Raw genomic sequence first — 27549 nt, forward strand, 5'->3', positions numbered from 1 at the left:
CCCAGTAATATTTAAAGCATTTATTTTGGAAGCAGTACTTTTAAAAAGTGTGTTATTCTTACAAGTATTATCACCATCTAGTGACCCTTGCTTAAAGATCTATTTAGCTGGAAATCTTCAATGAAATAGCTCTGTCATGCAATATGAAGGGAAGACAAAACCCATCCCCATTAAGCAGCATAAAAATGAAGAAGCGTTATGCATCTAGCTGGCATGAGGAACCACAAGGATCACAGTAATGCAAAACTTAACTCAAGTACACATTTTGATTTGATAACAAAACATTTTCAAAATGACAGCATTGATATGACTGAGGATACCCATATTACCAACCTCAAATTACTCATATCCTATAGGCATGTGAGTCAATTTTTATATATACTTATGTATATATACACATACATATATATATACACATTAATCCTTGATGTTAAATGAATTTTGGAAAATATAACAAATCACCAGAATTTGACAAACCATGACAAAATCATTAGTCATATACTGAAAAGAATCAGAGGACTAGAATGATAATCAGGTTTAGAATGTTAGTTTCAAAATTCCGTTTCAGAAATAATGAATAATATTATAAATGTAAGAACTCAGCTGCAATGTAATTTCCTTCTTTGTCAATCTTGAAATTTTTACAAAGACTGCCTAGTTGAATCTTTTTAAATTCACTCTTGTGAATTTATTTGTGCAATATCTGTCAATTAGAAGACCATATATTGTATCAGTTACAGTTCAGTCAGAATACAAAATTGCCTTTTACTCAAGAGCTAATAAAAAGGAAGCTTTCAGCTCTAAAGGACAGTTACTGCAAAATCAAAGACAGAATTAATAAGGGTCTTTCAATTTAATAGCAGAATTGTAATACACAGAGATCCAGACATACTTTTTCTCAGGACTTCAAAAAACCCTCATACTATAGTGAGCTAATAAATAATACATTAAGGATTATAAAATTAATAAAAACTAAGTTAAATCAATGAAACATGGGAGAGGTTTACATTTCAAAACATTTAATTTCTAGCTTTTTAACAGCATTGCAGACTAAGTTAAAAAAATGCAACCTTTTTGGTAGACTTGCAAGTTATTCAAGTAATGTCTGCTGAAAGGCACCTCTGAGAATTTGTGTTTCAACTGTTAAAACTTAAGTCTTACCTGAAACAGGATGGCAGCACAAAATCAAGTATGTAAATACAGTTATACAGTTTAAGATTCCTAGTGCATCTCAAAACATGACAGCTCTTTGTTCCACTCTCCTTTAAACTGGCATGTATGGCTCCCTAAGAGATGTGACTGATCTAGTCTGGAGGTTAGTGTGCTACCTATGGTGGAAGTGTACTGTTGTGTAAAGAAACATTACTAGGGGAGCAGTAGAACATTTCTTTTCCATGGCTACATTCCTGGGGATGCAAGACAGTCATAACCAAGCCAACTGCCATCACTAGCACACCAAGAACAAGAATCAGGCAGGATATTAAGTTGTCTGAATGGTTCCACCGCTCCTTGGACAGCCTTAGATAACACGCTGATGGGATGATAAAAACAAGTGGGGTAGCACTCAGAACTCCCTGTGTGTGGGAAAGAGCAATAAAAAAACCTCATAAGCATGTTTATTTAGATGTGAAAAACAAATACCTGAATTTTTAAACAGTTGTGATTAGCCTGATGCAACAGTAAAACCAGAGAATAAAGGCCTTTTCCAGTGTTGCTATATGGAAAACCTTTTTTTCAAAGTCCCAAATAATATGCAAAAATATCTGTTAAACTACTTCAAATAATTCAGATTTATTTAAATGCTTTTGCTTTGCTGATACAGAATAATATTTTAATGTTGCAAGAAGCATTAAATCTGATTACCCCAAGTTTCTCAGCTTAAGAGATAGAGTAAAAGTCCAGAGTTCCCCAACTGAACTAAAATATTTAAGATAATCCCATGGAGGAGTTTAGATATAACACTGCCTTTAAAAGAATAATTTTTTTTAAAAAGTGGAAAAATCATATCAATATCATAGGAGTTCAAAGAATTCTGATCATTTTAACATTTATAACCTGATTTAGGTTGACTTCCCTATGAAAGCAAAGCTCCCTTTGACAGAGTAGAACCTTTTCTCCCACTAAAAATTCAGCTCCTCTTTAAATGCTCTCTTAGGGACAAATAAAAAGCACTTTTTAAAATGCTTTTTGTAGTAAAGCCACTGTAGGTTAATATATGAGTTACATGCCAGAAGAGAGCAACTTTATGTAGAAATTTTGAATGTTTACTTTGTCCCACACTTAACAAACGCTATGCTTCAATTTAATTATGGCAAGATAGTAATCCAGCCTAAGGAGCAACATTACATCATCATTTGTACAAAAGTTCCAATATTTTTATGGTAGAACCTGTTAACAGTGATCAGTACAGACATCAAAAATAGGTACATGCACAAAGGATCTTCTCCATGAAAACTAAGATTTAGGTCTTTGAAGTAACACAAACCAGCATCCCAGTAAAAGAATAATGAAAAATCTGTGCCTCTTTGACTCCCATATGACCAAATAGATTCCCTGGGGAATTACCACAAGGCAAACACAATGGCTTGTGTTTTGTTTTAAAACCAGAAAGCAGGGAAAGAGTAAGCAGGGTCAGAGAAACAGCATCAAATGCCATCTGTGGTGAAGAGCCAAAAGACAATTCTGCTGGACAGAATCCCAGCTGAAAAGACAGATCACCTTTCTTTCACATGTAAATACTCTGTCTATTCATTTTTCTCTACTGCTGGATATCAAGACTGAACAATCTTTCTAAGCACAATTATTACAACCAATAGATACCTACAGCTGTATGGTAAAACTGTCTCTTAAAAAGGAAAAGAAAAAAAACCCCACGAGATAGGAGCCTGGCTATCATCTTCTATTTGTAACGGAATAAAGCTGTCAGCTTGACTATTGACTAAATGCTTAGGAAAAAAACCCCACTACATTGATGGAATGCTTGCTTTTGAGGGAGCTGTATATTTCCAGCGACCATCTCTGTGGTCTTGCTACTACTGGTTCTTTCTTTCTACCTCCCTTTGTTTTTTGCCTCTTTGGCCCAAGGCAGTCACTAGAATCTGGCCCAGCATTTAGTAATTTTCCAACTTCATCAGAAGCAGGGACTAGAGAAAGAAATGCTAAATTCAGTACCACTATACAGTCTGGATGAGTACTTTAGTAATTTCTGCTGTGGTTTAAATACATTTGGTAAGTCATAGCCTCTTGCCATATCTACAAAACTGTTCTAAAACCCTCCCCAACCATATGAATTTTACTTCTTAACTTCCTTTCACCTTTAGTTATCTGATTTTGAAGCAGTGAGTAATTCCTTCTAACATTACTACTGACTACTATGTCAAATTACATGAGATTTGCAGCAGAGCTGTGGATTTTATAAAGCTGTTTTATTAATAAGTGATTTATTAAATAAAAGAGTATACAGGTTCACTTACATTCAGCTCTAAGACCATTCCAAGGCAATCATACATCAATGATACACCAGTCGCTACAGCAATGATAACTACTGTCACAACAACATGGAAAACTGTTGAGAGGTTCCCATGGAAAAACACATTGGCAATCACCTGAAACAGAACCACAATTTTAAACCTTGATTTTTCTCCTTATGTTATGAAACAGCTTACTCCAAACCTTCTAACCTTAGGAAACAAAAGGAATGGATGAGAAAACACTGGCTGAATTTTACTTACCTTGCTTCAAGAAAACATCTTCATCTGCTTCCAAAAATAACTCATAACAATCATTACTAAAATTGCAGAACACTTGCCAGATTGACTTAGTTATGCCTGTAGGATTTTAGGATTTACTCTTTTCTCAATTGCCCATTACAGAATAAATCCACTTACAATTATTTATTGAATAGATGGATTTCCTAGATGGAGATACTTCTAAAAAGGAAAAGTATTAAGCATGAAAAGTATGCTTTTTTGGCTATTCTCAACACAGTAACAACAATGTCATTTATGCCAAACTTGGAATTTTAAGCAGTCCTGATATTATTAAGTAATTATTAATATAATACTAATATTATAATGAATGTAAAACAACATTCTATGGCCAGTGTCTAAACAGTACAACTAGTTCCCTGTACTCATTGCATGTAGTGGGATAAAATATGCTGCTATTTATCACAGATGAACCATAGACTTCAGCTACAATATGTATTAATAATGTGAGAATATTATTAATATGTAACAACAGTGTTAAAGGGAAAATGTAATAAATTCTTACCTCTCTGGTCACAAAACATTCAAGGGGGAAGGTCAAAATTACAGTAACTCCATAACAAAACCTTCCAAATGTAGCAAGGTTGTCATCTCTACAGTAGTTTTCAAATATATCTCCTGAGGTATAGCAAAACACCAATTAGCTTGAACTTCACATCATTTACCTATATTTGCAACTTGAAGTGCAGGTTACTGGAGTAACTGAGATTTACTGAACCCCTCTTCTGACATGTAACTAGAAACTAGTTACAGTCACAAGTTACATCCAGGAGCAACTTTCAGCTTATCCTGCTGGTAGCAGGGTCTTTATCTCAAGTAGCATTAATCTTCAAAAAATATTTTCAAATATACATATCAGAATTTGTCATCTGTTATCTTCCCCATACCATAGATTTTGTATGAGATGCCAGTGTTTGATTAAATAAATATGTGACAGATTCAGAAAGAAAGCTTATGTGTAAAAGATACATTTTTAGGGAAAATGTAACTCCTAGAACGACAATTACACCAAAAAAAGGTGAGAGAGTTACCTGTGGAGAACTGCATTTCTCTGATAGTATTTAATCACAGCTAATAAGCTGTAGAGAAGAATTTCAAATATTCTGACCCCAAAAGCCCGTTATAAACATATATGGTTTATTACCTAGCAAATCTTATATCTAACAACAAAAGCATCACTATAGAATTAAAATCATCTTGCTTGGTGTTTACCACAAAGAATCTGTAATAATGATCTCTGAGGCACAAGAGACAGTGCCAGACAGTGATCAGATGAACTATCAGGTCTTTTTTATGCGAATACAATGCTGTTTTATGATTTACTACTTTCAGGATCACAATGGCACTGAAGAAGCAATAAGGTGTTAACTTTAAACAGCCAAAAGATTTTGACAGGGGAGACAGAAGGGGAGATGGAACCTGCTTATACAAGAGTCATACTGAGGGGAGCTGCAGGCAGAGCTTTCTATACCTGAAAGGTCTCAACCAACCTAAACTCGGTCTACCTAGAGTACTTCTAGGACAGTGACTTACTTTGCTGGAGTAAGCACTGGAGGCAGGAGAAAAGGACAGATAAACCAGGAATCCCCATCCTACAATTTCTCTGTTCTCAACTAAATGCTGCTGCTCATCAGAAAAGGAAAAAGCTTGGAAGCCTTCTCCTACAATCCAGAATGTCACTATGAAGTAACAGAAAAGATGCTTGCTTACAAAATGTGCATTTTTCCTGAAGTAAGTAATGCACTGAAACCAATTTACACCTTGTTCTTATGAACATACCTTTTTAACTTCAACAAAATGTTAAATAGCATGATGCAACATTAATTATATATATTTATGTGTATTCATATACCCACAGAGGGGACAGTAGGATTAATAACAGCAGAACAGCTGCTGCAAAGATAGGAAATATCTCTAACTCTAGGATGCTATAATAGCACATACAGGAAAAAAATGTAAGAAAATATACAGGAATATATACCAGATATTCTGAAGGAAATTTTTGTTCTTACTGCTCTCTGCTGCTGGACCATGTGGATAACTCATAGCTGTTTAGTCCTCAAAGTGTTTTGATGATGGAAGTATTCAAAGGGGACTTCCACTGGTGAGATTTATGCTTGAGAATCTGACTTCTATTAGCCTGGAGCTGACGTTTTTGTATCCCGTTTTGGTTATTGGGTAACTATGAGGAATGTCCTATTTCTGTCCAAATATATTATGTTTTTTGCATTTTTACAGTCACCAAGATGTTTACAGAAAAAATCAGACAGCAAGGCAGAAATGTAAGGATTATAGCAAGTACCAAGATTGAGGGATCAAGCAGTTTACCTTCTGTGTATCCTGTAAAAGTCATATATCCACAGGCAGCGAACACTACACTGATGACAAGAGCAAGTGAGACAGACATATGTGTGACTTGAGACCAGTTCTTTAATGTGGGTTCTTCCAGAGACCCATATATTAAAAAGCTGTTATGATGGCAGATGAATGCTGAAAAACACATGACAGTTAAAGCAAATATATGAATTCATGCATAAATGCATAGAGACACAGCACTGTTTGAATCCACTCATTATTAAATACAAACATTAATCTTGCAATGAGTGGCAAAGATAAACGGTTTGAACCTTTGCTTGCTTAGTGGATTTGATGAAGGTTTATATTCATCCCAAGATGATTCTGATTACATTATCCTTAAATGCTATGCCATTTCCCACCCTCCACATCTCCATTCCACAGCTATTTCCTCTTCTTGCTCTCCTTTTACTTAAGAACCCAGCAGCAGATTTGAGAAGTTTTGTTTTTTTTTTTTTTTTAAATCTACAGAGCCATTTGCTACTTTTAGACTTCATATGGCATCCATTTTTGGCAGCAGCAAGCATTGGGAAGCCTCAGATTATCACAACATTAACAAGAAGTAATATACCAGATCCTGCAGGCAGGAACAGATTTCAGAATGAGGACTTTTCTGTTAGAGGTTACCCAAGGGAATGCAGAACGAATCCAGCCCCCTCAGTTTATCAGTCAGACTAACCCATTGATGCAGGTGCTTTAGGATGACCTGCACAGGTGAGCTGGATTCACATGCACACTGTCCCTGCTACAGTGGCAATAGCCTCTAGGGCCAAATGGACAATGGATGAGGTTGATGTCTTACACAGTAATAATGACATTCATATGGATGAGTCAGTCAATTTCTTTTTTTTTTCTCTACACCAGCATAACATGAATATTTAAAAACCAAAGAAATTCTTGGTTCAAAATATTAAGTGATTTCTTACAATTGATCTTAATGTTGAAAAAAAACGGAAGAAACCACTTACCAAATGACATCACCCCAATGGCTTGTACTGCATTTGATTTTGCAAATATCCATGCATTTTCTGATTTGGGTCTAAAACAGACATTTTAATAGATTACCCTCTTTTCAATTATCAGTTATTAAAAATTACTCAAGTAATATGCTGTAATGCAGAACTGCTGCTAGACAGATCTTCAGAACCCTCTGAAATAGCCCCAGTGTTTATCAACAAGTTGAAACCAGGGAGATACCTTTCTCACCTCCCTTGTTTTGATTAAAGTATTTCTGTAACTAGTGTTTACAGTCAAAAATGTCAGCCTGTTTCAGTTTCGTAAACAAGCTCCTCAAGTCAGCATATACCAAGAAACAGCAACATGGAGGGTAAAAGCTGTTACTGATCCTGACTAAGGTTATCTCAACTGAAAACATCCTCTGACTATTTAGAGGCAATTTCTAGCTTTGAATTTAAACATGTAATCCAAGCAGTCTAGAGATACCTTCTTACTAGGGTACAAATCAAGTGAAGCAGTTTGCCTTTCTTTACACCTGTTCCTCATAGTAAAGAGATTCTGCTACTTCCCAAAAGATAAAAGAAAGTGTAAGAGAGTACATGGAGACTTTTACAATGAGGAAATAATGTCATATTCCCCACACCCCCTCCTCTAAGATATGCTCACAGATTTGGACCTGCAGCAATTGCAATGCTTAGAGGAGGACCATCAGCAAACTTTGTTAAAAACCATTTACTACATGAACTTGGAATAAAGAGGCAAAAAGAAAAAATAGGGAGGGACACAAAACATCCTTTTCCAGAAATACAATTTGCTAAAAACATCAAATGAAATTCACAAGCTAGTTAAATATTGAATTTGTAATATTAAAGCACAGACAATGAAAAACAATCCAGAGAAGACTGCTCTTAAAAAGTTGGCTGCTGCTAACCTTGATTGCTCTGTTTTTATTTAGAGGGAAAGCTGCTGCCACCTGAGGCTTTAGCTGCTCTTTTCCTACTGCCCTAGGAAGCAGTATGGCACTCAGGCCAGTTCTGTGAAGGTAACAATGGCAGCGTTCTCTCTCCCTCTCTTTTGGTGATCTCTCCCTCTTGCTGGTTTTCACAGCTGCAGTGGCATATGCTATGCCAGGTTTCAATGCTTTCAAGTGTCTAAGTTACACCTTCAGCCCCTAAAAATAAACAAATTTTTAAAAGTAATAATAATAATTTTAAAAAGTAAAAAAAAGTTGCAGTTTCCTCTTCCAGAACTCATATCTTACTATTTCTTGAGTTCAAATAGTCAATCCTTCCTTTTTCATATTAATAAAACCCAGACTTACAGTACCTAATGCACATTTAATTCAGACTTAGAGCAGCTTTTCAGCTCTTAAGCTGTGGTTGCTAAGCTTAACTTTAAAGTGAACAGAACCTGAGCATAAAATCAAGTTCCTTTTTTTGTCCTCAGGTGCAGAATATTGTTTTGAACTGCTGTAACATACTGCTTCAAGCCTTAAGCAGCTGAGTATGGCCCTCCTAAAATACCCTCAGACTCAGCATGTAGATGTAAAGTACTAGGGATAAAATAGAGCTATCTGGCATTTATCTTGTGAAATAGGAGTTCTGACCCTCTACAGATGCTGTTGCTCCTTACTTAGGCTCCCTTAACTTGATGCCACTGATTTCAAATCACTACCCCTAGAGATGAGTCTGGAAAATTAATATTAATAATTTTTAATGTATTTCAGGAAAACATTCACATCTGATTGGAAAAATTTCAATACTACTTCAAAATAAAAAGAGTATAAAGGAAGCTAACACTGCATTTGTTCCATTCTGTAACCACTAGAGGTCAGCTTTGATAATAAACATGCAAAATGGAAGTTTGTTTTATATTTTCCTTTGACAGCAGAATTTATCAGTTTTCTTTGACTCTTTTCTAGTAATAATTAAGTTACATTATCTAATACCTTATAAATCAAAATATTTTTAAATGCATGGAAATAAGGAATAGTTTTTGTGTGAAACACATTTAATTTCTGTCAAAATGGTACATCCTGTGCGATGTTATAGCTATTTCATGAGCTCCTACAAATACAGATTTGAAAAAGAGAATTCAGAAAGCACATAAATTTCACTTGAAACATTTTGAATACCGAGGCCAAATAATTTAAAAAACCAAATCACAGTAACTGGTTTTTCCCTCGCACAGTGTTAGCTTATGCACTAGCAATATGCAAGAGACCAAGATAATTGCTTTGCTTTATGGATGAATGGCAAATCAGATTAGGAGTATTTGAGGAAAAAATCCAAAAGAACAAAATCCTGCTTACTTAGCAGCCTAAGAAGATAAATTCCTTCCATTCTAGTTGCAGAACTGAGGAACAATTTCAGATCCCTGATTTGAATGCTACCAGCAGTTTGTAATGTCCTACAATGTATGCTGGTACAGATGTGCTGTTTTCTACACTCATATACTGCTGCATGTGCTTTGAAGAACATTTTCATATTGTGGGAATAGAGGGATCTCATGCAATGAAAGTACACAGTAAGAAATATAATTTCTGAGTGTTTGGAAATAAGAGTCAACAGCTCTAGAGCTGTGATCACATCAATAAGAAATTACCCCCAAGTTCAGTCTGCAGAACATACAGACTTATGAAAAACTCCTGGGAAAGGGTGCAGGTGACATGAAAGTGTCTATATAAAATAAGACTTCATAGAAAGACTCAGAAAGAGAAAACTGTGTCAGAAAACAGTAGGTGTTAGTTATGGAAGAGTCATATAGTGAACAATCACATAAAACCACTCACAAGTCTAACTTGTGGAACTAATGGAAACATCATCTCTCAAAGTAAACATACACACACTGATATAAATATATACATCTCTGTAGGCAGCTGCATACACACACTGAAAGAGTGTCACAAGAATACAGCAGAACATTACACCTGTTGTGGTTTTTCAATCCTGCTGCTACTGCTCAAGATGGATTTTTTTTTTTTTTTTTTTTTTAATGGGACCTTTGTTCTGACCTACATTCTTGTTAGGAGTTATTAGGGAAAGATTTTAACTGCTGCTTATACAAGAATAGCATTAGCTGTGAAAATCTGTGAATGACAAAACCAGCTAGCTCTCTGCTTCTCACTCAGTGTATAAAAGCATAGGCTATGCCTGCATGAACAGGAAGGTTTTTCATGCCGAAGAAGGAGTATTAGTCGGATGAAATAAGAGAAGAAACAGATTTTTGATACTAAATGCACTTGCTGACAGCTGCACTGTCTATCATATATAGTAGAAGGTGAAACACAAAGTAAAACCTGAGATGTAATTTAATTGTAGTTCTCAGAACAAAAATAATAAAAGTTTGAGTAAAAAGACAGTCTAAAGGAGTTCCCAGACAGGAAAAAGTCTTAGCTGAAACTAAGACAAAAGCAAGACAGACTGAAGGTAGTGAGGCCTAGCAATGAAGAAGACCTAGAGGATAAGAAAATAAGACTTTACTCAGTCTACTATATATGTAAGTGAAAATATACCATAATTAACATATTAATGAGTTCTAAAAGTTTTGAAAATATTCATGTTTATCTACATAAAAGCAGGGGAATTGAGAAGAACAAATAAACAGGCAACAGTTACGACATCCAACAGGGTAAGCATCCGGACCATGAGTAAGAGTTGGGCAAATTTGTTTGGCAGTCTAAAATGGCCAATCTTCTACTTCTTGTAAAACACTTGCAGCATAATAGTCCCCATCTTAAGATTGATGCCATATAAAAATCTTTTCTGTCATTTATGTAGAAATGCTGCCAAATATAATACAGCAAAAGAGTGCATAAGAAGCAAAACATCTTTAATGAAGGCAAGAGAAATATCTTTGATCTCAACCAGCTAGTGGCTATGAAACATTGAGTCAAAAAAGAATGGTAATTTCTAGAGAGGAACAAAGTAATAGTTTTGACAGGGGAGCTACATGTTGGAATGCGCAAAAGACTTCCATTGTTTTGGACTGAAGATCAGTGTCAAACTGCCAAGTTTAGGTGCAAATCAGCAGTTAACAATATAATCCAGGAACACCTCAGATTCATTCAGGTTTAATTCAATTATTTAAACATTTAGGAAATTAATTGTAAAATTTCAATTTAATTATATTCTAAGGTAAAATACCTTTCTAGATGTTTTTCGAACTTTAAAAGTTTAAAAATACTGAAAAGTTCATAGATGCTGACTGTAACTTCAGTCAATATAATGGAAAGAAAATGAGTATGGCTCACATTAGCCTTGGATTTTATATTAATCAAAGTCATCTTGTGAAAGAACACAGACAAGACAAAGCTATTATGGCAGCCCCATATCTACAGCTACTTTAATTCCTCTTTCTTCCTTAATGAATTACTTAACAGTTCTGTAAATATAACATAGCTTAGTTAGGTTTTTTTACATTCATCACACATTAAAGTTTATCTTTGCTTACTACTGGATTTTTTTTATATGAAGGAAAGAATCAGCTTTCTACTTTCAAGTTTTTTCCTGAGCCCTTGGTGTTTTACCCCTGTGATCAGCTGCCAGTTGGGTAATTCTCACATCTTCTTTATGTGTAGCATATGCTACACATATATGCTCTTGAAGTTTTTCATAGACATTTATGTATTATGGAGACACTGACATCATAATATTCTTGCAAAAGAACAACAAATTAAATTAAAATGATCCCTCTTTATAAGCTACATAAAATATTTTTTTTTACAGCAATGAATGTCAGTTTCAGGTTTGAAGCGTGAAGTTATTCCATGCAGTATTAACACACGGCACATTTATGAGTTAATTCTCAACTATCTTTTTTGATCACAGTAGGTAAATACCCAGCTATAAGCAGATGGGAATAAAGATCAGGTCATCAAAATGTATTTTTATCCAACATCTTAAAGTACTGAGAATGAACTCTCAGTAATCCAGAACACCGGATTTTATCTGCAGGGTTATTATGTCATTCAGTTAACAATAATCATATGGATGATAGTTATCAAAACCAAAACTGAAAAAAAGAAGTACCTCAGTTTTATATTTGTCATAAGATGAAATAAATTAAACCAAGTAATCCCGCATCTTAAATATATTTTGTTTTTCTCATGAGAACATGACAATAACATTCCTAAAATGTCCTTGGACAACCTGCTCCAAACCCAAAGCAAATAAAGGGGAAAACAAACAAACAAAAAAAAAAGAAGCAAAACTTCTGTACTAGTTTGAAAGCAAACCAGTGAGAGACTTGAAATCAGAACTATAATTGAATAGGAAAATTAAAAATAAATGCAATAGTACAGAAACACTGACAGAGTCAAGGATACAACCTGACACCCTGTCAGGCACGGGTGGTGGTAGCAGTCCAATTAAATGGTGGCTGCAGTCCCTCTTGAGGAGATAGATATGGTTCTGTTGAAGCAGTGATTCTGCAGAAGGGTCTGGTCTTCCTCTGACGGTCCAGTGGTGGTTATGTAGCTCCTGTTCTCTGGGAATCCAGTAGGTAAGGGCTGAGTGTGGTGTTCCTCAGATTATATCCAGGTAGGAATGCTTGGTTCCTCCCCCTGGGCGGAGCATCTCACAATGGGATGATGTAATTTTATGAGTCATGCAGCGAGGCTAGATGGCTCATTAACAGAAAAAATATCTCTCCAGACGGAGCTGTCAGGGATGGGTCACAGAAGAGATAAAGAATGCTGCCCCACCTGGTTTTAACAGATGGTGATAGAATACATACTTTTGGTTACATCTTACATTGTAACTTAAGACATTATCCACCCCTTACTCTATTACCATCTGCATCATACCCAAATCAACACTCTCTTTACACTCTACTATACACAATGAAACCTTACTCACAGTTCTCACTTAAGATTATGTCTCCTTGTGGTACACAATGGGTTTCCCCATCTTTCTGCATTACTCACAAAGTGTAACCAGGTCCTTGAGCACAAACAATCCCACTGGATGGGTTTGCCTTTGACTGAGGTGGGAGTAATCCAAACAGTCTTTCCTAAAATACCTTTCCTGTGTACCACAGGGACTTTTTCTCCATCCACTATGTGCAAGGGTTCAAACTGGGCAGGACCAGCCTGATTGATGGACCCTCAGGTATTGATCTGGCCTTTGCTAAGTTCACTTCCCAATTTTTGAAGGTCCCCCTGCCAAGTGCCTTCAGGGTGGTCTTAAGTAGTCCATCGCAGCATTCCACTTTCCCGGCAGCTGGTGCATGATAGAGGATATGATAGATCCATTCAGTACCATGTTCTCTGGCCCAGGTGTTCATAAGGTTATTCCTGAAATGAGTCCTGTTGTCTGACTTGATCCTCTCAGGGGTGCCATGTCTCCACAGGACTTTTTTTTCCAGGCCCAAGATGGCGTTCTGGGCAGTAGCATGAGGCACGGGGTAGGTCTCCAACCATCCAGTGGTGGTTTCCAGTGTGTGGTCAGCACATCGTGCTTGCCTTGGCGGGTTTGGGGAAGGGTGGTGTAATCAATTTGCCAGGCTTCCCCATACCTGTACTTTGACCATCGTCCACCATGCCACAGACGCTTCACCCACTTGGCCTGTTTGATTGTAGTGCACGAATCATCTCATGGATGGGGACCAAAGAGTCTCTGTCAGCATGGTATTGCCGATGGTGCACTGTTGCTGTGGCGATTGGTACCTGTTGTGCTTCAATTCTCAGCAGTCCCACAGCAGAGGGGTCATCTGAGAGACCAGGCAGGGTATTCAGTTGCTTGATGTCTTCTGTCTCTACAGCAGATATCCCAAAAGCCCACCAATGTTCTCTTGAGTCTTTGAAATATCCATTTCTGAGATAGTCTATGACAAGGATGCACGGGGCCTCTGGGCCAGTCACGATGGGGTGTTTCTGCCACTCATTCCCAGTTAAACTCACTTCAGTGTCCAATATTGTCAGCTGCTGGGATCCTACTGTCACTCCAGAAATAGAAATGGATTCTGTTCCCACATACCTTGATGGCATCAGGGTACATTGAGCGCCGGTGTCAACCAAAGCTGTGTATCTTTGTGGGTCAGACATGCCAGACCATAGCATCCACACAGTCCAGTAGATCCAATTGTCCCTTTCCTCTACCTGGCTAGAGGCAGGGCCCCTCTAATCCTGGTCATGGTACATGTTGCTTTCCTCCTGTAAATATGTTCCGAGGTCCCTTTAAGAGAATCAGTCATATTATCATTCCTATACCATCTGGAGTTCTGTCCATGAGAGACTGGAGCAGTGTTGACTCTAGATGAGCTTCTTGTGGTAGATGTTCCTCTTTTCAATTCATGTACCCAGGCTGCTAAGGAGGAGGTGGGTTTTCCATCCCACTTCCTCATGTCTTCTCCACGCTCCTGAAGAAAAAAACAGAGGTTACCTCGTGGAGTGTATTCTCTCTCTTTGGCTGGGGGGCGTCTGCTCCTAATGGCAGAGACTCCTGTTGGTTCTGGCAAGATGTGGTAAATTCTTCCTTAAGTTCCTTTCTCAGTTTCTGATGGCCTCTTCAATCAAGCTCCACTGTGCTCAGCCAGACTTGTTTCCACGGATGAGACATGGGTGCGAAACGGGCTGTGACGTGTCCTCGTAAATTCAGTTTTTCACCAAGACGCCCACCTGTCCTCTCCTTCCCTCCATTGCAGCGTTGCCAGGTAACGAGAGTACATCTCTGGTTTGCAAAGTGCACTGGACACCATCTGGGCTCTTAGGGAATCTCTCATCTTCTGCAAAAATTATCTCCAGCACAGCCAATTCCCTCAGGAATCGGATACCTTGTTCCATTGTGCTCCATTTTCCTTCGCGCACCTGGAGGTCTTCTTTACAAAGGTATCTGTCCCGTACACTTGCCAGCAGTCGCTGCCAGAGGCTGAAGTTTTCTGGGTTCTCCCGATCCCCTGGTCAATGACCACATCCCGGGACAGAGATCCCAGTTGCCTGGCCTCACTTCCGTCCAGAATGGTGTCATTGGCTGCAGCGTCCCAGATGCGGAGCAGCCAGGTCAGGATAGACTCGTTCGTCTGGCGGGTGAATTCCCTCCGCAGGTCTCGCAGCTCACCCAGGGATAGCGACCGAGTGATGATCTCTGGCTCTGCCTCTTTGCTGGTGTGCGAAGGTCGCTGCCCATCATCAGTCACTACACGGACTGATTTGCTTTTTGATTTCTTCTTCTGGACGGGGGCAACTGCTACCAGCTTAGGCCGTTCTGGTTCAGGGACGGTTTGTGTGGAGACGCTGATGGTTCTTTTGGTTTTTTTCCTTTCTGTGACAGTTTGTGTAGATGTGGTGCCTGTTGCTTTGCTGCATTTCTTCTTCTCATCCTGAGGATGCAGGGCCACACTGAGCATTGTTCTGACTCTAAGCATGGTGTATATGGTGCAGGTCATAGAGAAAAAAGAAAACAGAACTGACAACAAGATTATGTCATCCTTGACATCCAGAGGGAATTCAGTATTTTCAAAAACTGCTGTGTCAGGTCTGAAAGGCTGGAAAAAAACATTCTCTACTCTTACGCCCAGGGGCTGGGTGTGATTGTTGAGGAGGCCCCAGACGTAGGAGGTCAGACTAGGACAGGCAAATAAAGTTGAGTATATATTCTGAATGATGTTCATTGCCTTGGAGGTTGTCATGCAATAGACATAATAAACCAATAAAACAATTTTTATACCATAGCCTGGTCTCAACAGGAGCATTACAACAGGCAGGTAGTTCCTCATGTGCAGAAAAATATAGAGAGCTAGGTACAAGACCCATGTAAGCATCATGGTGAATAGGTGGTTTCTATAATACAACATTATAATTCTGACTTCTCTCAGGACTTGCCTCACACTGGATGCCAAAAGATGTACTAGTAGTTTGAAAGCAAACCAGTGAGAGACTTGAAATCAGAACTATAATTGAATAGGAAAATTAAAAATAAATGCAATAGTACAGAAACACTGACAGAGTCAGGATACAACCTGACACCCTGTCAGGCAGGGTGGTGGTAGCAGTCCAATTAAATGGTGGCTGCAGTCCTCTTGAGGAGATAGATATGGTTCTGTTGAAGCAGTGATTCTGCAGAAGGGTCTGGTCTTCCTCTGACGGTCCAGTGGTGGTTATGTAGCTCTCGTTCTCTGGGAATCCAGTAGGTAAGGGCTGAGTGTGGTGTTCCTCAGATTATATCCAGGTAGGAATGCTTGGTTCCTCCCCCTGGGCGGAGCATCTCACAATGGGATGATATAATTTTATGAGTCATGCAGCGAAGCTAGATGGCTCATTAACAGAAAAAATATCTCTCCAGACGGAGCTATCAGGGATGGGTCACAGAAGAGATAAAGAATGCTGCCCCACCTGGTTTTAACAGATGGTGATAGAATACATACTTTTGGTTACATCTTACATTGTAACCTAAGACAACTTCAAAACCTTGCAATTCCTGTTTAAAATACTAAAAATGTTGTTGTTTCTCTGATGGTCTAAAACACTGCAGAAAGTTTCAGATTATTGCAGAAAATATCCTTTATTGCTTTGTTGTTCAAATAACAGATTTAATTTTCAACTAAAGCATGGATTGCATTTAAGCAAAAAATTTTTTTATCATTTCCACATAATGATCTGTATCTCTCAAAGGGAAGAACTATTCACTTTGAAAAATCTAAAGGTAAATGAAAACTGATTACTACTCAGAAAAGAATTATCAAAGTGGGAAGATATCCAAATGGGATTACAGGGGAACTTGACCTGAGTCCAGTATTTTTGAATGTATTCAGCAATGAATTGAATGATAGAACAAAAAGCAGAAAGTGGAAAGCATGAAATGTGCAGTAAACACAATCACGCTAGAAAATGGGATTAAAAAGAAAAATCATGAATATGTTGGTAAATGGAGATAAAGCAACGTTGATAAAGCAACATTCAGTTCTGTAACGACAAATTCTAGTTATGCAGAGGATAAAAAGGCTTCACAAAGACATGGCAGGGGGAACAAAACCCCAAACAATCCCAAACTTCACGAGAACAGTATCAAAGAAAGGAAAATTCACTAGCAAACAGTTCTGCAGAGTACCCCATGCTTGGTACTTCTACTAGACTACAAACTCAAGGCACATCCATGACATCATGCTCTTTTCCAAAGGGGCGAATATCAAACTAGGTTACATAAACACAGGCGTGGCAATCCCCAAGGGATACAATTGAAAAGGACCTTAAAACATTTTGTATTTAAGATATGTTAGTCTTTCTTCCCTGCTCCTCAGAGGGAATATCCCAGGCAGGTGGGGCACCATGATTTCACTTTAATTTGCAGAAAACTTAAGGCAGCCATTGAGCATAATCAGAAGCATAGGAAATGACAAAAAAGAGAAACCCTAAAGGAACTGTGCTTGTTTAGTCCATAGAAAGGTTCCCCCAAGTGTGACAAACTACAGCTTTTTACAGGTGTTTTTCAAGCACTTGAAAAAGCATAAACATTTTGCTGTCCATACCCCCTGTGGTTAAGCCAAGAAGCAACCAATATGAAATGGAGTAATACACATTTAGGAAGAATTCATAATGAAAGGCTAGTTAAGGATTGGAATGGGAAACCGTGGAATTGTCTAGTTTGTTCTCTGCAATCACCTGTCATCACTGGCAGGCACATAATCACTTCTGCCATATAACAATTGTAGGAATTCAATATTCTTTTCCCCATCAAGCCTTTATCCAGGATTGTACAAATTCTTGTCCCATATGACAGATACAAGGACCGTGCTTTCATAATGATGATTTTAAAAAATCTCTTTGGGAACTCCAACTTCTATTTGTATTTTAGTAAGGATTCACAATAAACGTGTTAATTCACTTGTTTCACTTGTAATATGATGACACCCATATTAAAATATAACAGTTTTCTTTATTTTCATTGCAAAAAAAATAGTCATACCATTATACAACTAACAAAATTCTAGAAGATAATTTCAACAATTAAAGTATATGTCTATAACTGTAAAATAAAAATAGCAAAGGTAGTAAAAATAGACATTAACAGAATGTTGGTGAGGAAAAAAAGTTTACCAACTGTTTATCAACTTGCTAGATGCATTTTTTAAAACAAGAAGTGTAAAGGCAGAAATAGAAGTTTCTAAAGAATTAAGAATTAAAACTTCAAGAATCACTCAAAACCCAACCACATGTATTGTAAGAAAAAATAAAACCATGCATTCCGTATTTTTCAGTGCATCACAACTGTGGAGAAGAAATGTTACCATAGTAACAAGGTTATCAGTAACTATTATGTATAGCTTCTTCCTTTTTTAACAGGCAATTTTGATATTAACCTTTTAAATACCCCTTTAACACACCGTGTGAAAAACATGCTGCTTCAGAAATGGTGGGGAGGAAAGGTCCACACTCTGAGAGAGGGATTTTGTGGATGATAGACAACATCATCTGGTACAACTTAAGAAACTGCTATTCTAGGCATCTTCCTACCATTAAATCTGAATACCCTGCAACTAACCCATGTATCACAGCAGTAATACAAATGAACAATTATGCTTAACACTGATGAAACAATCCTGGTGGAAAAATATACTCAGGAAACATCAGAAGTACCATATAAATCTGTTCCAATAAATAAAAAAGCACATTCGGATATATTTATTTTATTAATATATCTACACATATAAAAAGACAGCCCTTCTAGGCCATTAAGGAAAAATAATAGGTTTATAACACTTTCTTGCAATATAATCATAAAAATATTGTCACAACACATACTTACATGTACTAAATTGTCTAGAACATGCCAGTGTCCAATGTTAAATACCACTTGCAGAGTATGAGTGCTGCAAGAGTTTTTCATGCTTATGTGGTTGTTTTCTCAAATAACAGAATAAAGGTTTTATGATTGTGTTATTTTTAAGAAATTCTCAGTATTTGTATTATATTTTTATTATGAAATTATTATATTTATCTTATCAGGAAAAGAAATACTCCTAAGATACTAGGTATTTGAAGATTGTAAATACAGGCCATCTGACAATAATGGACAAAAAAAAAAAATCTCAAATGACAATCTCCCGTGCCAATTCAGGACTCACCTGCTGTTAGTCATATCACCCATAATTTCCCATTATCTCTAGGGGCTTTGTGACTTTTTCTAAATTTGCTTATACCCAATAGAAGAAAAAATAAAACAGGACGAAGTATATTTAGCTGTTCATTTTGTATTACTGTTGATAGAGATTTTTCAGTTATCTGTCTGTCCCAAAGCAGGCACGTTCCACAACTATGCAGACAGATGAAATAGTGCAATAACAGATTATATATGATCAAAAATTCACTTTGTGGCAAGTGTAAGAATACTCACACTTGTGGACTGAAGGTTACTGTTCTCACCATCACAATAATCAGGATGACAATGGTTAGAATCAAAGAAAGAAGAGATATCTGCAAAGTTAAAAACATGATTTCAGTCAGTAAGCTGCTGAAAGATTGTCCTTTTAGCAGCATAATGCACTTGTTAATTATTTATGTGAAGTTATGACTGGCACTTATTTTCTAATGGCATACAGAACAATAAACCAAAAATGAATTGCTATTATGATTTACCTTTCCCAATTTTGCTATGTCTCGATATAAAGATATAGGTAAGGTAAAGATGATGGTGGTAAGAAGAATTATGAAGTGACGGTCGGTAAGCACGTCCAGCCCAACTAAAGCAAAAAAGAAAATAATTTATTTCTTTAAGAGACTAACTTGAGGAAAAGATTAGCTACATTTGACAGGTTAGAAGTACCAAACTGTTGGTGATAAAGATTTTATTCCCTTTACTCAGGCTAAGTAACACTGAAAACTAGGCATTAACTAACACTGAGAAAGCCATGCACAGCATGGGCATAAACACAAGAATTCTGCAAATTCAAACCAAATGTGTAACATATGAGATATATGAAACCAAAACTGCAAAGTCTGGATTCCTACATATAAATTGGTATTAATGTCTTTCATCATGTCTGGGTCAATGCTGGGAGATTGCAAATAAAAAATTCTACTACTTCTTTCTGCCATTTAGTCTTGAGAATTTCTTGACACTCTGGGTTGACATCAATTACTGTGCTGTGTAGGACAGCATTGTTCTCTAAGAAATGGCCTAAAATAAGTTAATTTCGAGGTTTCTTTTGAGCACCTCCTTTCTTGCCATCAGCCAGCTTCCACTCGCAAAGTAGATTACCATGTGAAGGCAACAATAATGTTAGACTATTCCATGCAATCAGTGGGATTTGTTTGTGTAACTGGTGGGTTTGTTCAAGCCAACAACAACTTAAAATAAAACATCTCTGAGTTTCAGTCAGGCTACCATAAATCATTGGCTTGAATGAATACTTGATGAGTAATTATGGCTGGAAAGTGACTGGCAATTGACACGGAAAAAAATCTGTGTTCTGTTCCCTCCTTTCTTTGGGAGATTATAATGCTTTCCGACCTCTTTCCAGGCAGTATTCTACTGGACAGGTAAGAAGAGTTGCTATGCTGGGGATTCCCCCTATTACAGAAGTCACGTCAATAAAAAAACTATTAGATATTCACTGTCACTATCAATTTGATCAGGTATTCACAGAAAAAAAAGAGTGTGACAATTAAAACTACATCCACACCTTTCAGGGTTCACATGCTGAAAATTACAGTTCTCCTGTGGAAATGAAACAGTTCATACAAATATGCATTTCCACTTCATTACAGAACATATTCTCTCTCATTTTAATTTCCCAGTGAAGAATGTTTTAACTTAGCTGGTTTTGTGCTAAAGTAGATACCAAACACGTATGCAAATTGCTCCACTGATGCTGCTGTGAAAACTTAAGAGCACAGGAAAGGAAACAAGGGCATGAGTTAAAAAGCATTACATTCATTATATTATTTGCAACTCATCCAGAATTATTCACTAGATGAAGTACAGTTTCACTATTTAAATTATTATTATTATTATTATGGGAAATATCTAAAAACATTACAAAACCCAATCTTGTAAATACACAGCTGTGGAAGACTCACTTCAATTTGCTGAGTATTTCACAGAAGCATGTAGTCTGTTCACTGACACTGAGTCCACTGATAGCCAAGGACTAGGATTCATAGTTTTTATTTGGGAAAGGCTTATTAAAAAAAAAAACAAACTCAATAAACCCCACTCATAGATATATGCTTCAAGTTTCTAAGAGTAATTTAGAAGCAAAGTTACAGGCAATTCCAAAATATTTATGCTACATTTCTATCCAATACATAATCCCCCATTCTGAATTTTTTAAATGCATCTTACCTCCAGGAATTCGCTGAAAAACTTTAGTTAAAGTGTCTCCTGTTATTATGTTGTAACTGATCATGGCTTAAAGAAAATAATTTTTTTGTTAGTACAAGTCATATCCAAAATATTTGATCTTTTTTTTTTTTTAAACAGGTTCAACCTAAGCAATAATGCAGCCTGATAAGCAAGGCCATTGTGCTGAGTGGCCATATGAACTCACTTCAGAAGATAAAGAAGGCTTTCTGAAAAGGTTTGTTTCAAATAGCAATTCTTTGTCAGTTTATTTTCAAATGCTTGTTTCTATTTAGTAAAGCTCCTGTGTTAGTCTAACAATCAGTCCTGCAATTAAATGCAAAGGACTTTCTAACTCATGCAAAAAGCTAGCAAAATCTTTAAACCAGAAGAAAGCAGGAGCAAATAGGTTAGGATATCAGATGTGGACTTCAATTCCTCCCTTTCATTAATAAGTGCTGTGGTCTTAACATTCATATTTCATTCTTGTTTAATGCTACACTAAAAGTGTGTAAATTTGTACACGCGTGTATACATACACATAAAATATATTTATACACTCTTGCTATCTTTGACATTTAGACAGCTTACATTTAGGTATTGACCTTAACTAACATATAAATATTCAGTGTTGTGAAACTGTAAGTCATTAACGCTACTTATATAAATTAATTCAAACACATACAAGAGCATAACCATAGTTCTATGGTAAGAATTGTGACCTTCACAATTCTTTTTTGTATTTTCTATGGAGTAGCTGATTTACAAAGGAGTATAATTATATGTGTAACATTGTTGCCTGCAGTAACTTGATGCCCTTAAAAATCGCAGCTACCTGTAGCCAGACCCAAAATAGGAATTTTGATTTGTGACTCTGATCACCAAGTCCAGACTCTTGATATCTGAAGTCACCACCTCTTGCAGCCCCATGTGTGAAAATATCAAGATTATTTAAGATTTGATTTAATTTTGTTGCTACAGCAGGGGACAGATTCTGAATATAACTTTATTTCAAACTTCTGATCTAATAAAGTCCTGTCCAGATTACACCTGTTTGTTCTTTTACTATTTCTTCTTCAAAGGGGTCTTGACTGCCCAATTTCTTAGTAGCTCGTTGGGTATGAGGCTGAACTAATGCTTTTGAAAAGCAATGACAGCGCATAATATTTAAGCAAGATCTAAACAGTGGCTTCCCTGATTACAATAATAGTGCACCTCTGAAAAAATACTAATTCAGTATACTCCTAAATTTGTGTCTTCCTTTTCTTTCAGACACATCAACTTCGTGCTCTACTACTCATTCTAGAACAGAATTCCTTTGATATTTTTTCTAGCTACTTTTGTCATTAAACTTTGTATGTGCTATCATGGATTTCTCTGCTATTACATTTCAGTTCATTTCTATTATTCTGATCCTCCAATTCATTGAACTACTCCTCAGTCATTCTTCAGAACCCACAATGTAAATTTAAATATTTTTTTAAATAACAAAGAAGCATTTACAGTACATTCTTTATATACTTCTTAATATTTAACCAGTGAAACAATGAAGTAATGTGAAAAAGTTTGTTACCTATAAAATGGAAACATTTATATTTTATATGATCTTACCAATAAATGGATATAAAAACTGGAGAGTTGAAAGGATTAGATAACCCACAAGACCATAAGTTTTTTTGACCAGCTCTTGATAGCTTTTGGTACTGGACAGATTTCCTCCTTTGATCAGTAATATAATGGAATAATCTGTTAAAATATAAAATTACTGTTAAAGACAATATAAACCAACTTGTGGTTGATTACTTTTCACCTTTTCACTACTCAAAAAAAAAATGTCTGTAAGAAAAGCAGTGGCACTAGGACGAGCAGGGATGAGAAATCTCACTAAGTCTTTCAACCCACCAAACCCAGGAGCTATAGGCTCATCTTGGAAGAAAAATAATCAAAATCATAGTACAATCAAAGGTTTTCTTTCTGCAGTATATTTTTTAGAAGTCATATACAACCCACTCAAGATTCAGTCTCTTAATTAGGATAAAAACAGTGAACTCAAACAGGTGATTATGAGGGCACAAATAAGAAATTCTTGCAAATGTTACCTCCACTAGGAAACTAAGGCTTTATAAAAATAAATGCAGTCAAAAAGCAGCTTCATATGTTGTAGTGTAATTCTCTACTTTTACTAATCGGCTCAAGGGATTAGTGAGGTAGGAAAAAATTAGTCATTTTTATTGTCATAAATATACTTGTTTAAGGTATCATTAAGCTCAGGATCAGCTAAAATGTTGCAGGACTAATTTTATCTTTACAACAGGAACTGCTTTAAGAGTACCTGTGATATAGGCAACCACAAACAAAAGCAGTACTCCTAGAGGAAAACCAGCTTCCTTCATCGAATATGGCAATCCTGCAAAGCAGAAAAGGAGAGATTCTAGAAGATTCTTTCCAAATATTTATTTATGAGAATCAAAATAAAGAAAAATTCAGATTTTAAAAAAAAATGCTAGTAATCTCCCAAATTGGACCAGCATGCTTAAAAAGATAACCTCAAAAAGATAATTTTCACTGGACAAAGTGCTGCTGCTTAACTATGAAATTCAGTCAGCACCTGCCCAACCTCTCTGATCATTATGGCCAAGAGACACTGGGGTATTTATCACTGAGGTGTGGTCTCAACTGACACCTCTGCATTTTCGCACAGTAAGCAAATAAATACAGAGAAAAATCTTTAAAAACAGCACCCGAAAGTGAGGAGTCAGTGTTATTCTCCAAGCTGGATAGTCACACGTGAATAAACAAGGCTGAATACAGAATAGTGAAGAAAAGTAGACTTACCTATAATGCCTGATCCTATGATTGAATTAATAATGTTAAATCCAGCTGATGCCAGATCACTGTTTCCTCCTTTATTCCTGGGCTTACTAAGGAGGGCTATTTGGTCATCTGCTTCTACCTATTTCATGAAGACAAGAAAAACATTATACATGAGAAAAATAGGTGAGAACAAGGATTTTGAACAGTCTATTAAAGATTTTTTTAAAAATTGTCATTAACTCAGATTTGTAGAGGTATTTTGATAAATAAATCCCATTTTTTAGTGAGAAATCAAAGGGGTATTAAGCATCTAATTCCTGTATAAATCTGACTCATAATCTTCCATAATTCTCGGAAAAATAATAAGTGGAAGGAAAAAATGTATATAAACTCAGAGGTAGGGTGCTAGACAAAGACATTCTTAGTCACATTTCAAAGCTAGAAATGTGATTCAAGTATTTTTGAAAATATTTTGGCTAGTAAAATTGGTCAGTAAAAATAGTTCCTGAATCAGGGAAATGAAATTAATTTCAAGACTTACTAGTGAAGCATGTCAACATCTTAACATCTAATCCAACATCTTAACTTTAATCCCAAGTTCTTACCCAGTATTTTAAATATTTCTGTACCATTCAATGGTTTAGTTAATTATGAATAGTTAATGACGCTGTAAGATCAGCTAGTCCCAGAAAGTTTCTGAGGGAAAGAACCAAAGTTCTAAGTAAATATGTAGCCAGTAGCTTCAAAAATTAAAGTTTTTATCTTCATAAAAGAATTTTTAATAAACATGCAGTAACCCTCTCCTTAGACCACCACTGTGCTGTCAGAGAACATTTTAGAATTATTCATGAGAAAGACCGTATTTTAACTGAAGTTGTGAAATTCAAAAGAGGAACATCCATTTAATGAAGAAAATGCCTGCCTGTGTTCTGTGTACTAAATATGAAGGTAAAACCACTATTAATGGATGCAGAAGCCTATTTAACATACATAGCAGGTAGTACAAACTCAGATGCTTGTCACTAATATTCCTGGGGAAAAAAAGAATTACTGAAAAATCTAAGTCATCTGTAGATAGATGCATCAACTGACTAGCATAAGATTGCCTGCCTCTAGTAGGGCTACATATTTAAGTGGAAACTTTAATCCTTAAGCAGCACTAACATAGGAAGGGTAATACCGCCTCAGATCAAAGGCCAGTATAGCATGGTATCCCATTTCAGAGTGATGACCATGGAAGGTGCCTAGGGAACAGGCATAGGAATTGAGGCATTGGAAGAATATAGGAGATAGCTAGTTAGCAAATAACGTTCCTGTCCCAGCTTTCCTCAGTTTGCATATTTTGGACTTCCCAAACTGGTTGTTTTCTTGGTGCATCACACTTAATGGACTGCTTCTTGATTTTTCCCTTTTTTGAAACCAAGCATAAGTTTTAGCGTCTACAATATCGTGTAGAATGCCATGTTTTAATTACGCATCATAGGAAGAGACACGTATTTTAATTTGTTGCGAATCTACCATTCAGTATTTTCACTTGGTGTCCCCACGTCATCACAGACAAACTAATCACTGGTTTCTATCTTCCTCATATCACACAGTTTCATAAGTAACATTCTCCCTCAGTTGTTTCTTATCTAGATTTTTGCTACTTTTTTATGTCACAACTGATTTCAGCAGCAGGAGCATCACTATCATTCTCTAACGAAATTTTAATGCTCTCTGCTAACAGCACAGTACAGGTGAAATTGCACTGAATAGAACAGTTCGATTCCCTCTCTTCAGCTGTGACAAGAAATGAACACAATGTGCATTGCTAAGCCCTGGTCCCTTTCCCCCGTTGGAAGGGGCACATTTAAATGGGCAAAAAGAAAGGGCAGCAAAAAGTTGTGACACAGGTCACACAGGCTCCTCTGTGAAGAGCAGCGCTCCCGAGGGTGCCCCTGGCCCGCAGACAGGGAGGGATGGCAGCCGGGAGCCCGACCAGCGACCTGTGCAACGCCGCAGGCTGCGGGAGAGGTGAACGGGAGGCGTCTGCCTCTCGCAAGGTCCTCCCTGGGACCCCTGCGAGCCACGGGACAGCCAAAGCCACCCGCTATGGCAGCGACAGCAGCGGGCACAGCAGGAGATGATGGGGCACGGCTGGAGACGGGGCGCTCACGCTCCGCTCCTCACGCGACACCGAATTTCAGCCGTGCCGAGCAGACGCCCTGCCCCTGCCTCGCAAGGGTGCGGCCCCCGAGACCGCATTTTCCCCCTGCGTGGTGCCTATGACTCCTACGAATTCGGGGGCAACTCAACAGCGATCAAGAGGCCATCGCTGCCGCCCGCTCGACCGCGGAGCGGGCACGTTCCAGCGGCCGGTCGCCCTGAGCCGCCGCAACCGGCCGCGGTGCCGCTCACACCCATCCCGCCCCACGGGCCGCGGAGCGCAGAGAAAAGTCCGACGGGTGCTGGCGGGCTCGCTGAGCCGCGCAGAGTCCCACGCCTCGCCCGTCCCCGGTGTCCGGCCGGTACCTGGCGAGCGGCGGCCGGCGGCGGCTCCATGGCCGGCGGGCCCGGGGCGGGCGCGCCGCGTCCCTCGCGGCGCCGCTGAGCTGGGGGGCGCCGGTGCCGCCCGGCCCGCGCGCCCGGCACGGGCTCCCCTCAGGCGGGCTCGGAGCGGTCCCGCGGCGCCTCCGCCGTGTGGGAAAGGCGGGTGCGCGTCTGGCTCGACACGGCCCGACCCGACCCGCGGCTACAGGACCCGTCGGACCGAACTCAGGTCCAGGAGGAACGCGCAGGGCTCGACGGGCGGGCGGGCGCTGTGAGGTGGCGGCCCCTCCTCCGGGCGGCCCTTCACTGGAAGCATTCCAGAAAGTAAGCGCTTCTGCCTTGAGTTTGTGAGTTTTCGAGTTTACTCAATCCTTGTTTACCCGGAGGGCACCAGGAAAGCTTTCTCGGAGGGATGCGTAGCGAAAACCAGGTTCGATGTCATAGCTGTGGTTGCTTTTTAATATCAGGTTTTTTGGCGAGGCCTCACTATTCTCCTCAGGGAGGGTAATTTAGTGTAAAGAGTGATAAATCAGATAAAGAACATACTGAGGTTCAAGTGAAGAGGCCAAACTAGTTAAAAGATGCAGAATAACTGTGCTGAAAGTTTAGTCTCTAGATACCTCCACTATCAAGCTGAGGCCAAATGGCCTCCAGCAGAAAGATGCGTTGGAAACATGGAACAAGCCATGCAAAAAACCCATACATCTTAAACAAAAACCCACAGGAAGTAGCAGGCATTGATAAAAAATTGGAGGCAGTCATTAATTTCATGAAGTTTTGCCAGACATAAAATGTAGGGCCTACAAGAGTAAAAAAATCCACCTAACTTTGGGAACTTACTCCAGTTA

At 38.0% G+C, this 27549-nt stretch overlaps 1 protein-coding gene across 1 annotated transcript; it reads right to left on the reverse strand.

The window, feature by feature from the left end:
• On the reverse strand, window positions 1-26716 carry SLC38A11 (solute carrier family 38 member 11). Its single transcript, XM_039555383.1, has 12 exons — window positions 26684-26716; window positions 24191-24308; window positions 23688-23762; window positions 22967-23101; window positions 21359-21424; window positions 19651-19754; window positions 19409-19488; window positions 7091-7161; window positions 6096-6257; window positions 4273-4385; window positions 3474-3605; window positions 1-1574 (listed from the first exon to the last, which is right to left on the reverse strand). The coding sequence occupies exons 1-12, from the start codon at window positions 26711-26713 to the stop codon at window positions 1329-1331; spliced, it is 1332 nt and encodes a 443-aa protein (XP_039411317.1). The 5' UTR covers window positions 26714-26716; the 3' UTR covers window positions 1-1328.
• Window positions 26717-27549: the final 833 nt, after the last annotated feature.

The sequence above is a fragment of the Corvus cornix genome, chromosome 7, assembly GCF_000738735.6.
Source record: "Corvus cornix cornix isolate S_Up_H32 chromosome 7, ASM73873v5, whole genome shotgun sequence".
Lineage (NCBI taxonomy): Eukaryota > Metazoa > Chordata > Aves > Passeriformes > Corvidae > Corvus > Corvus cornix.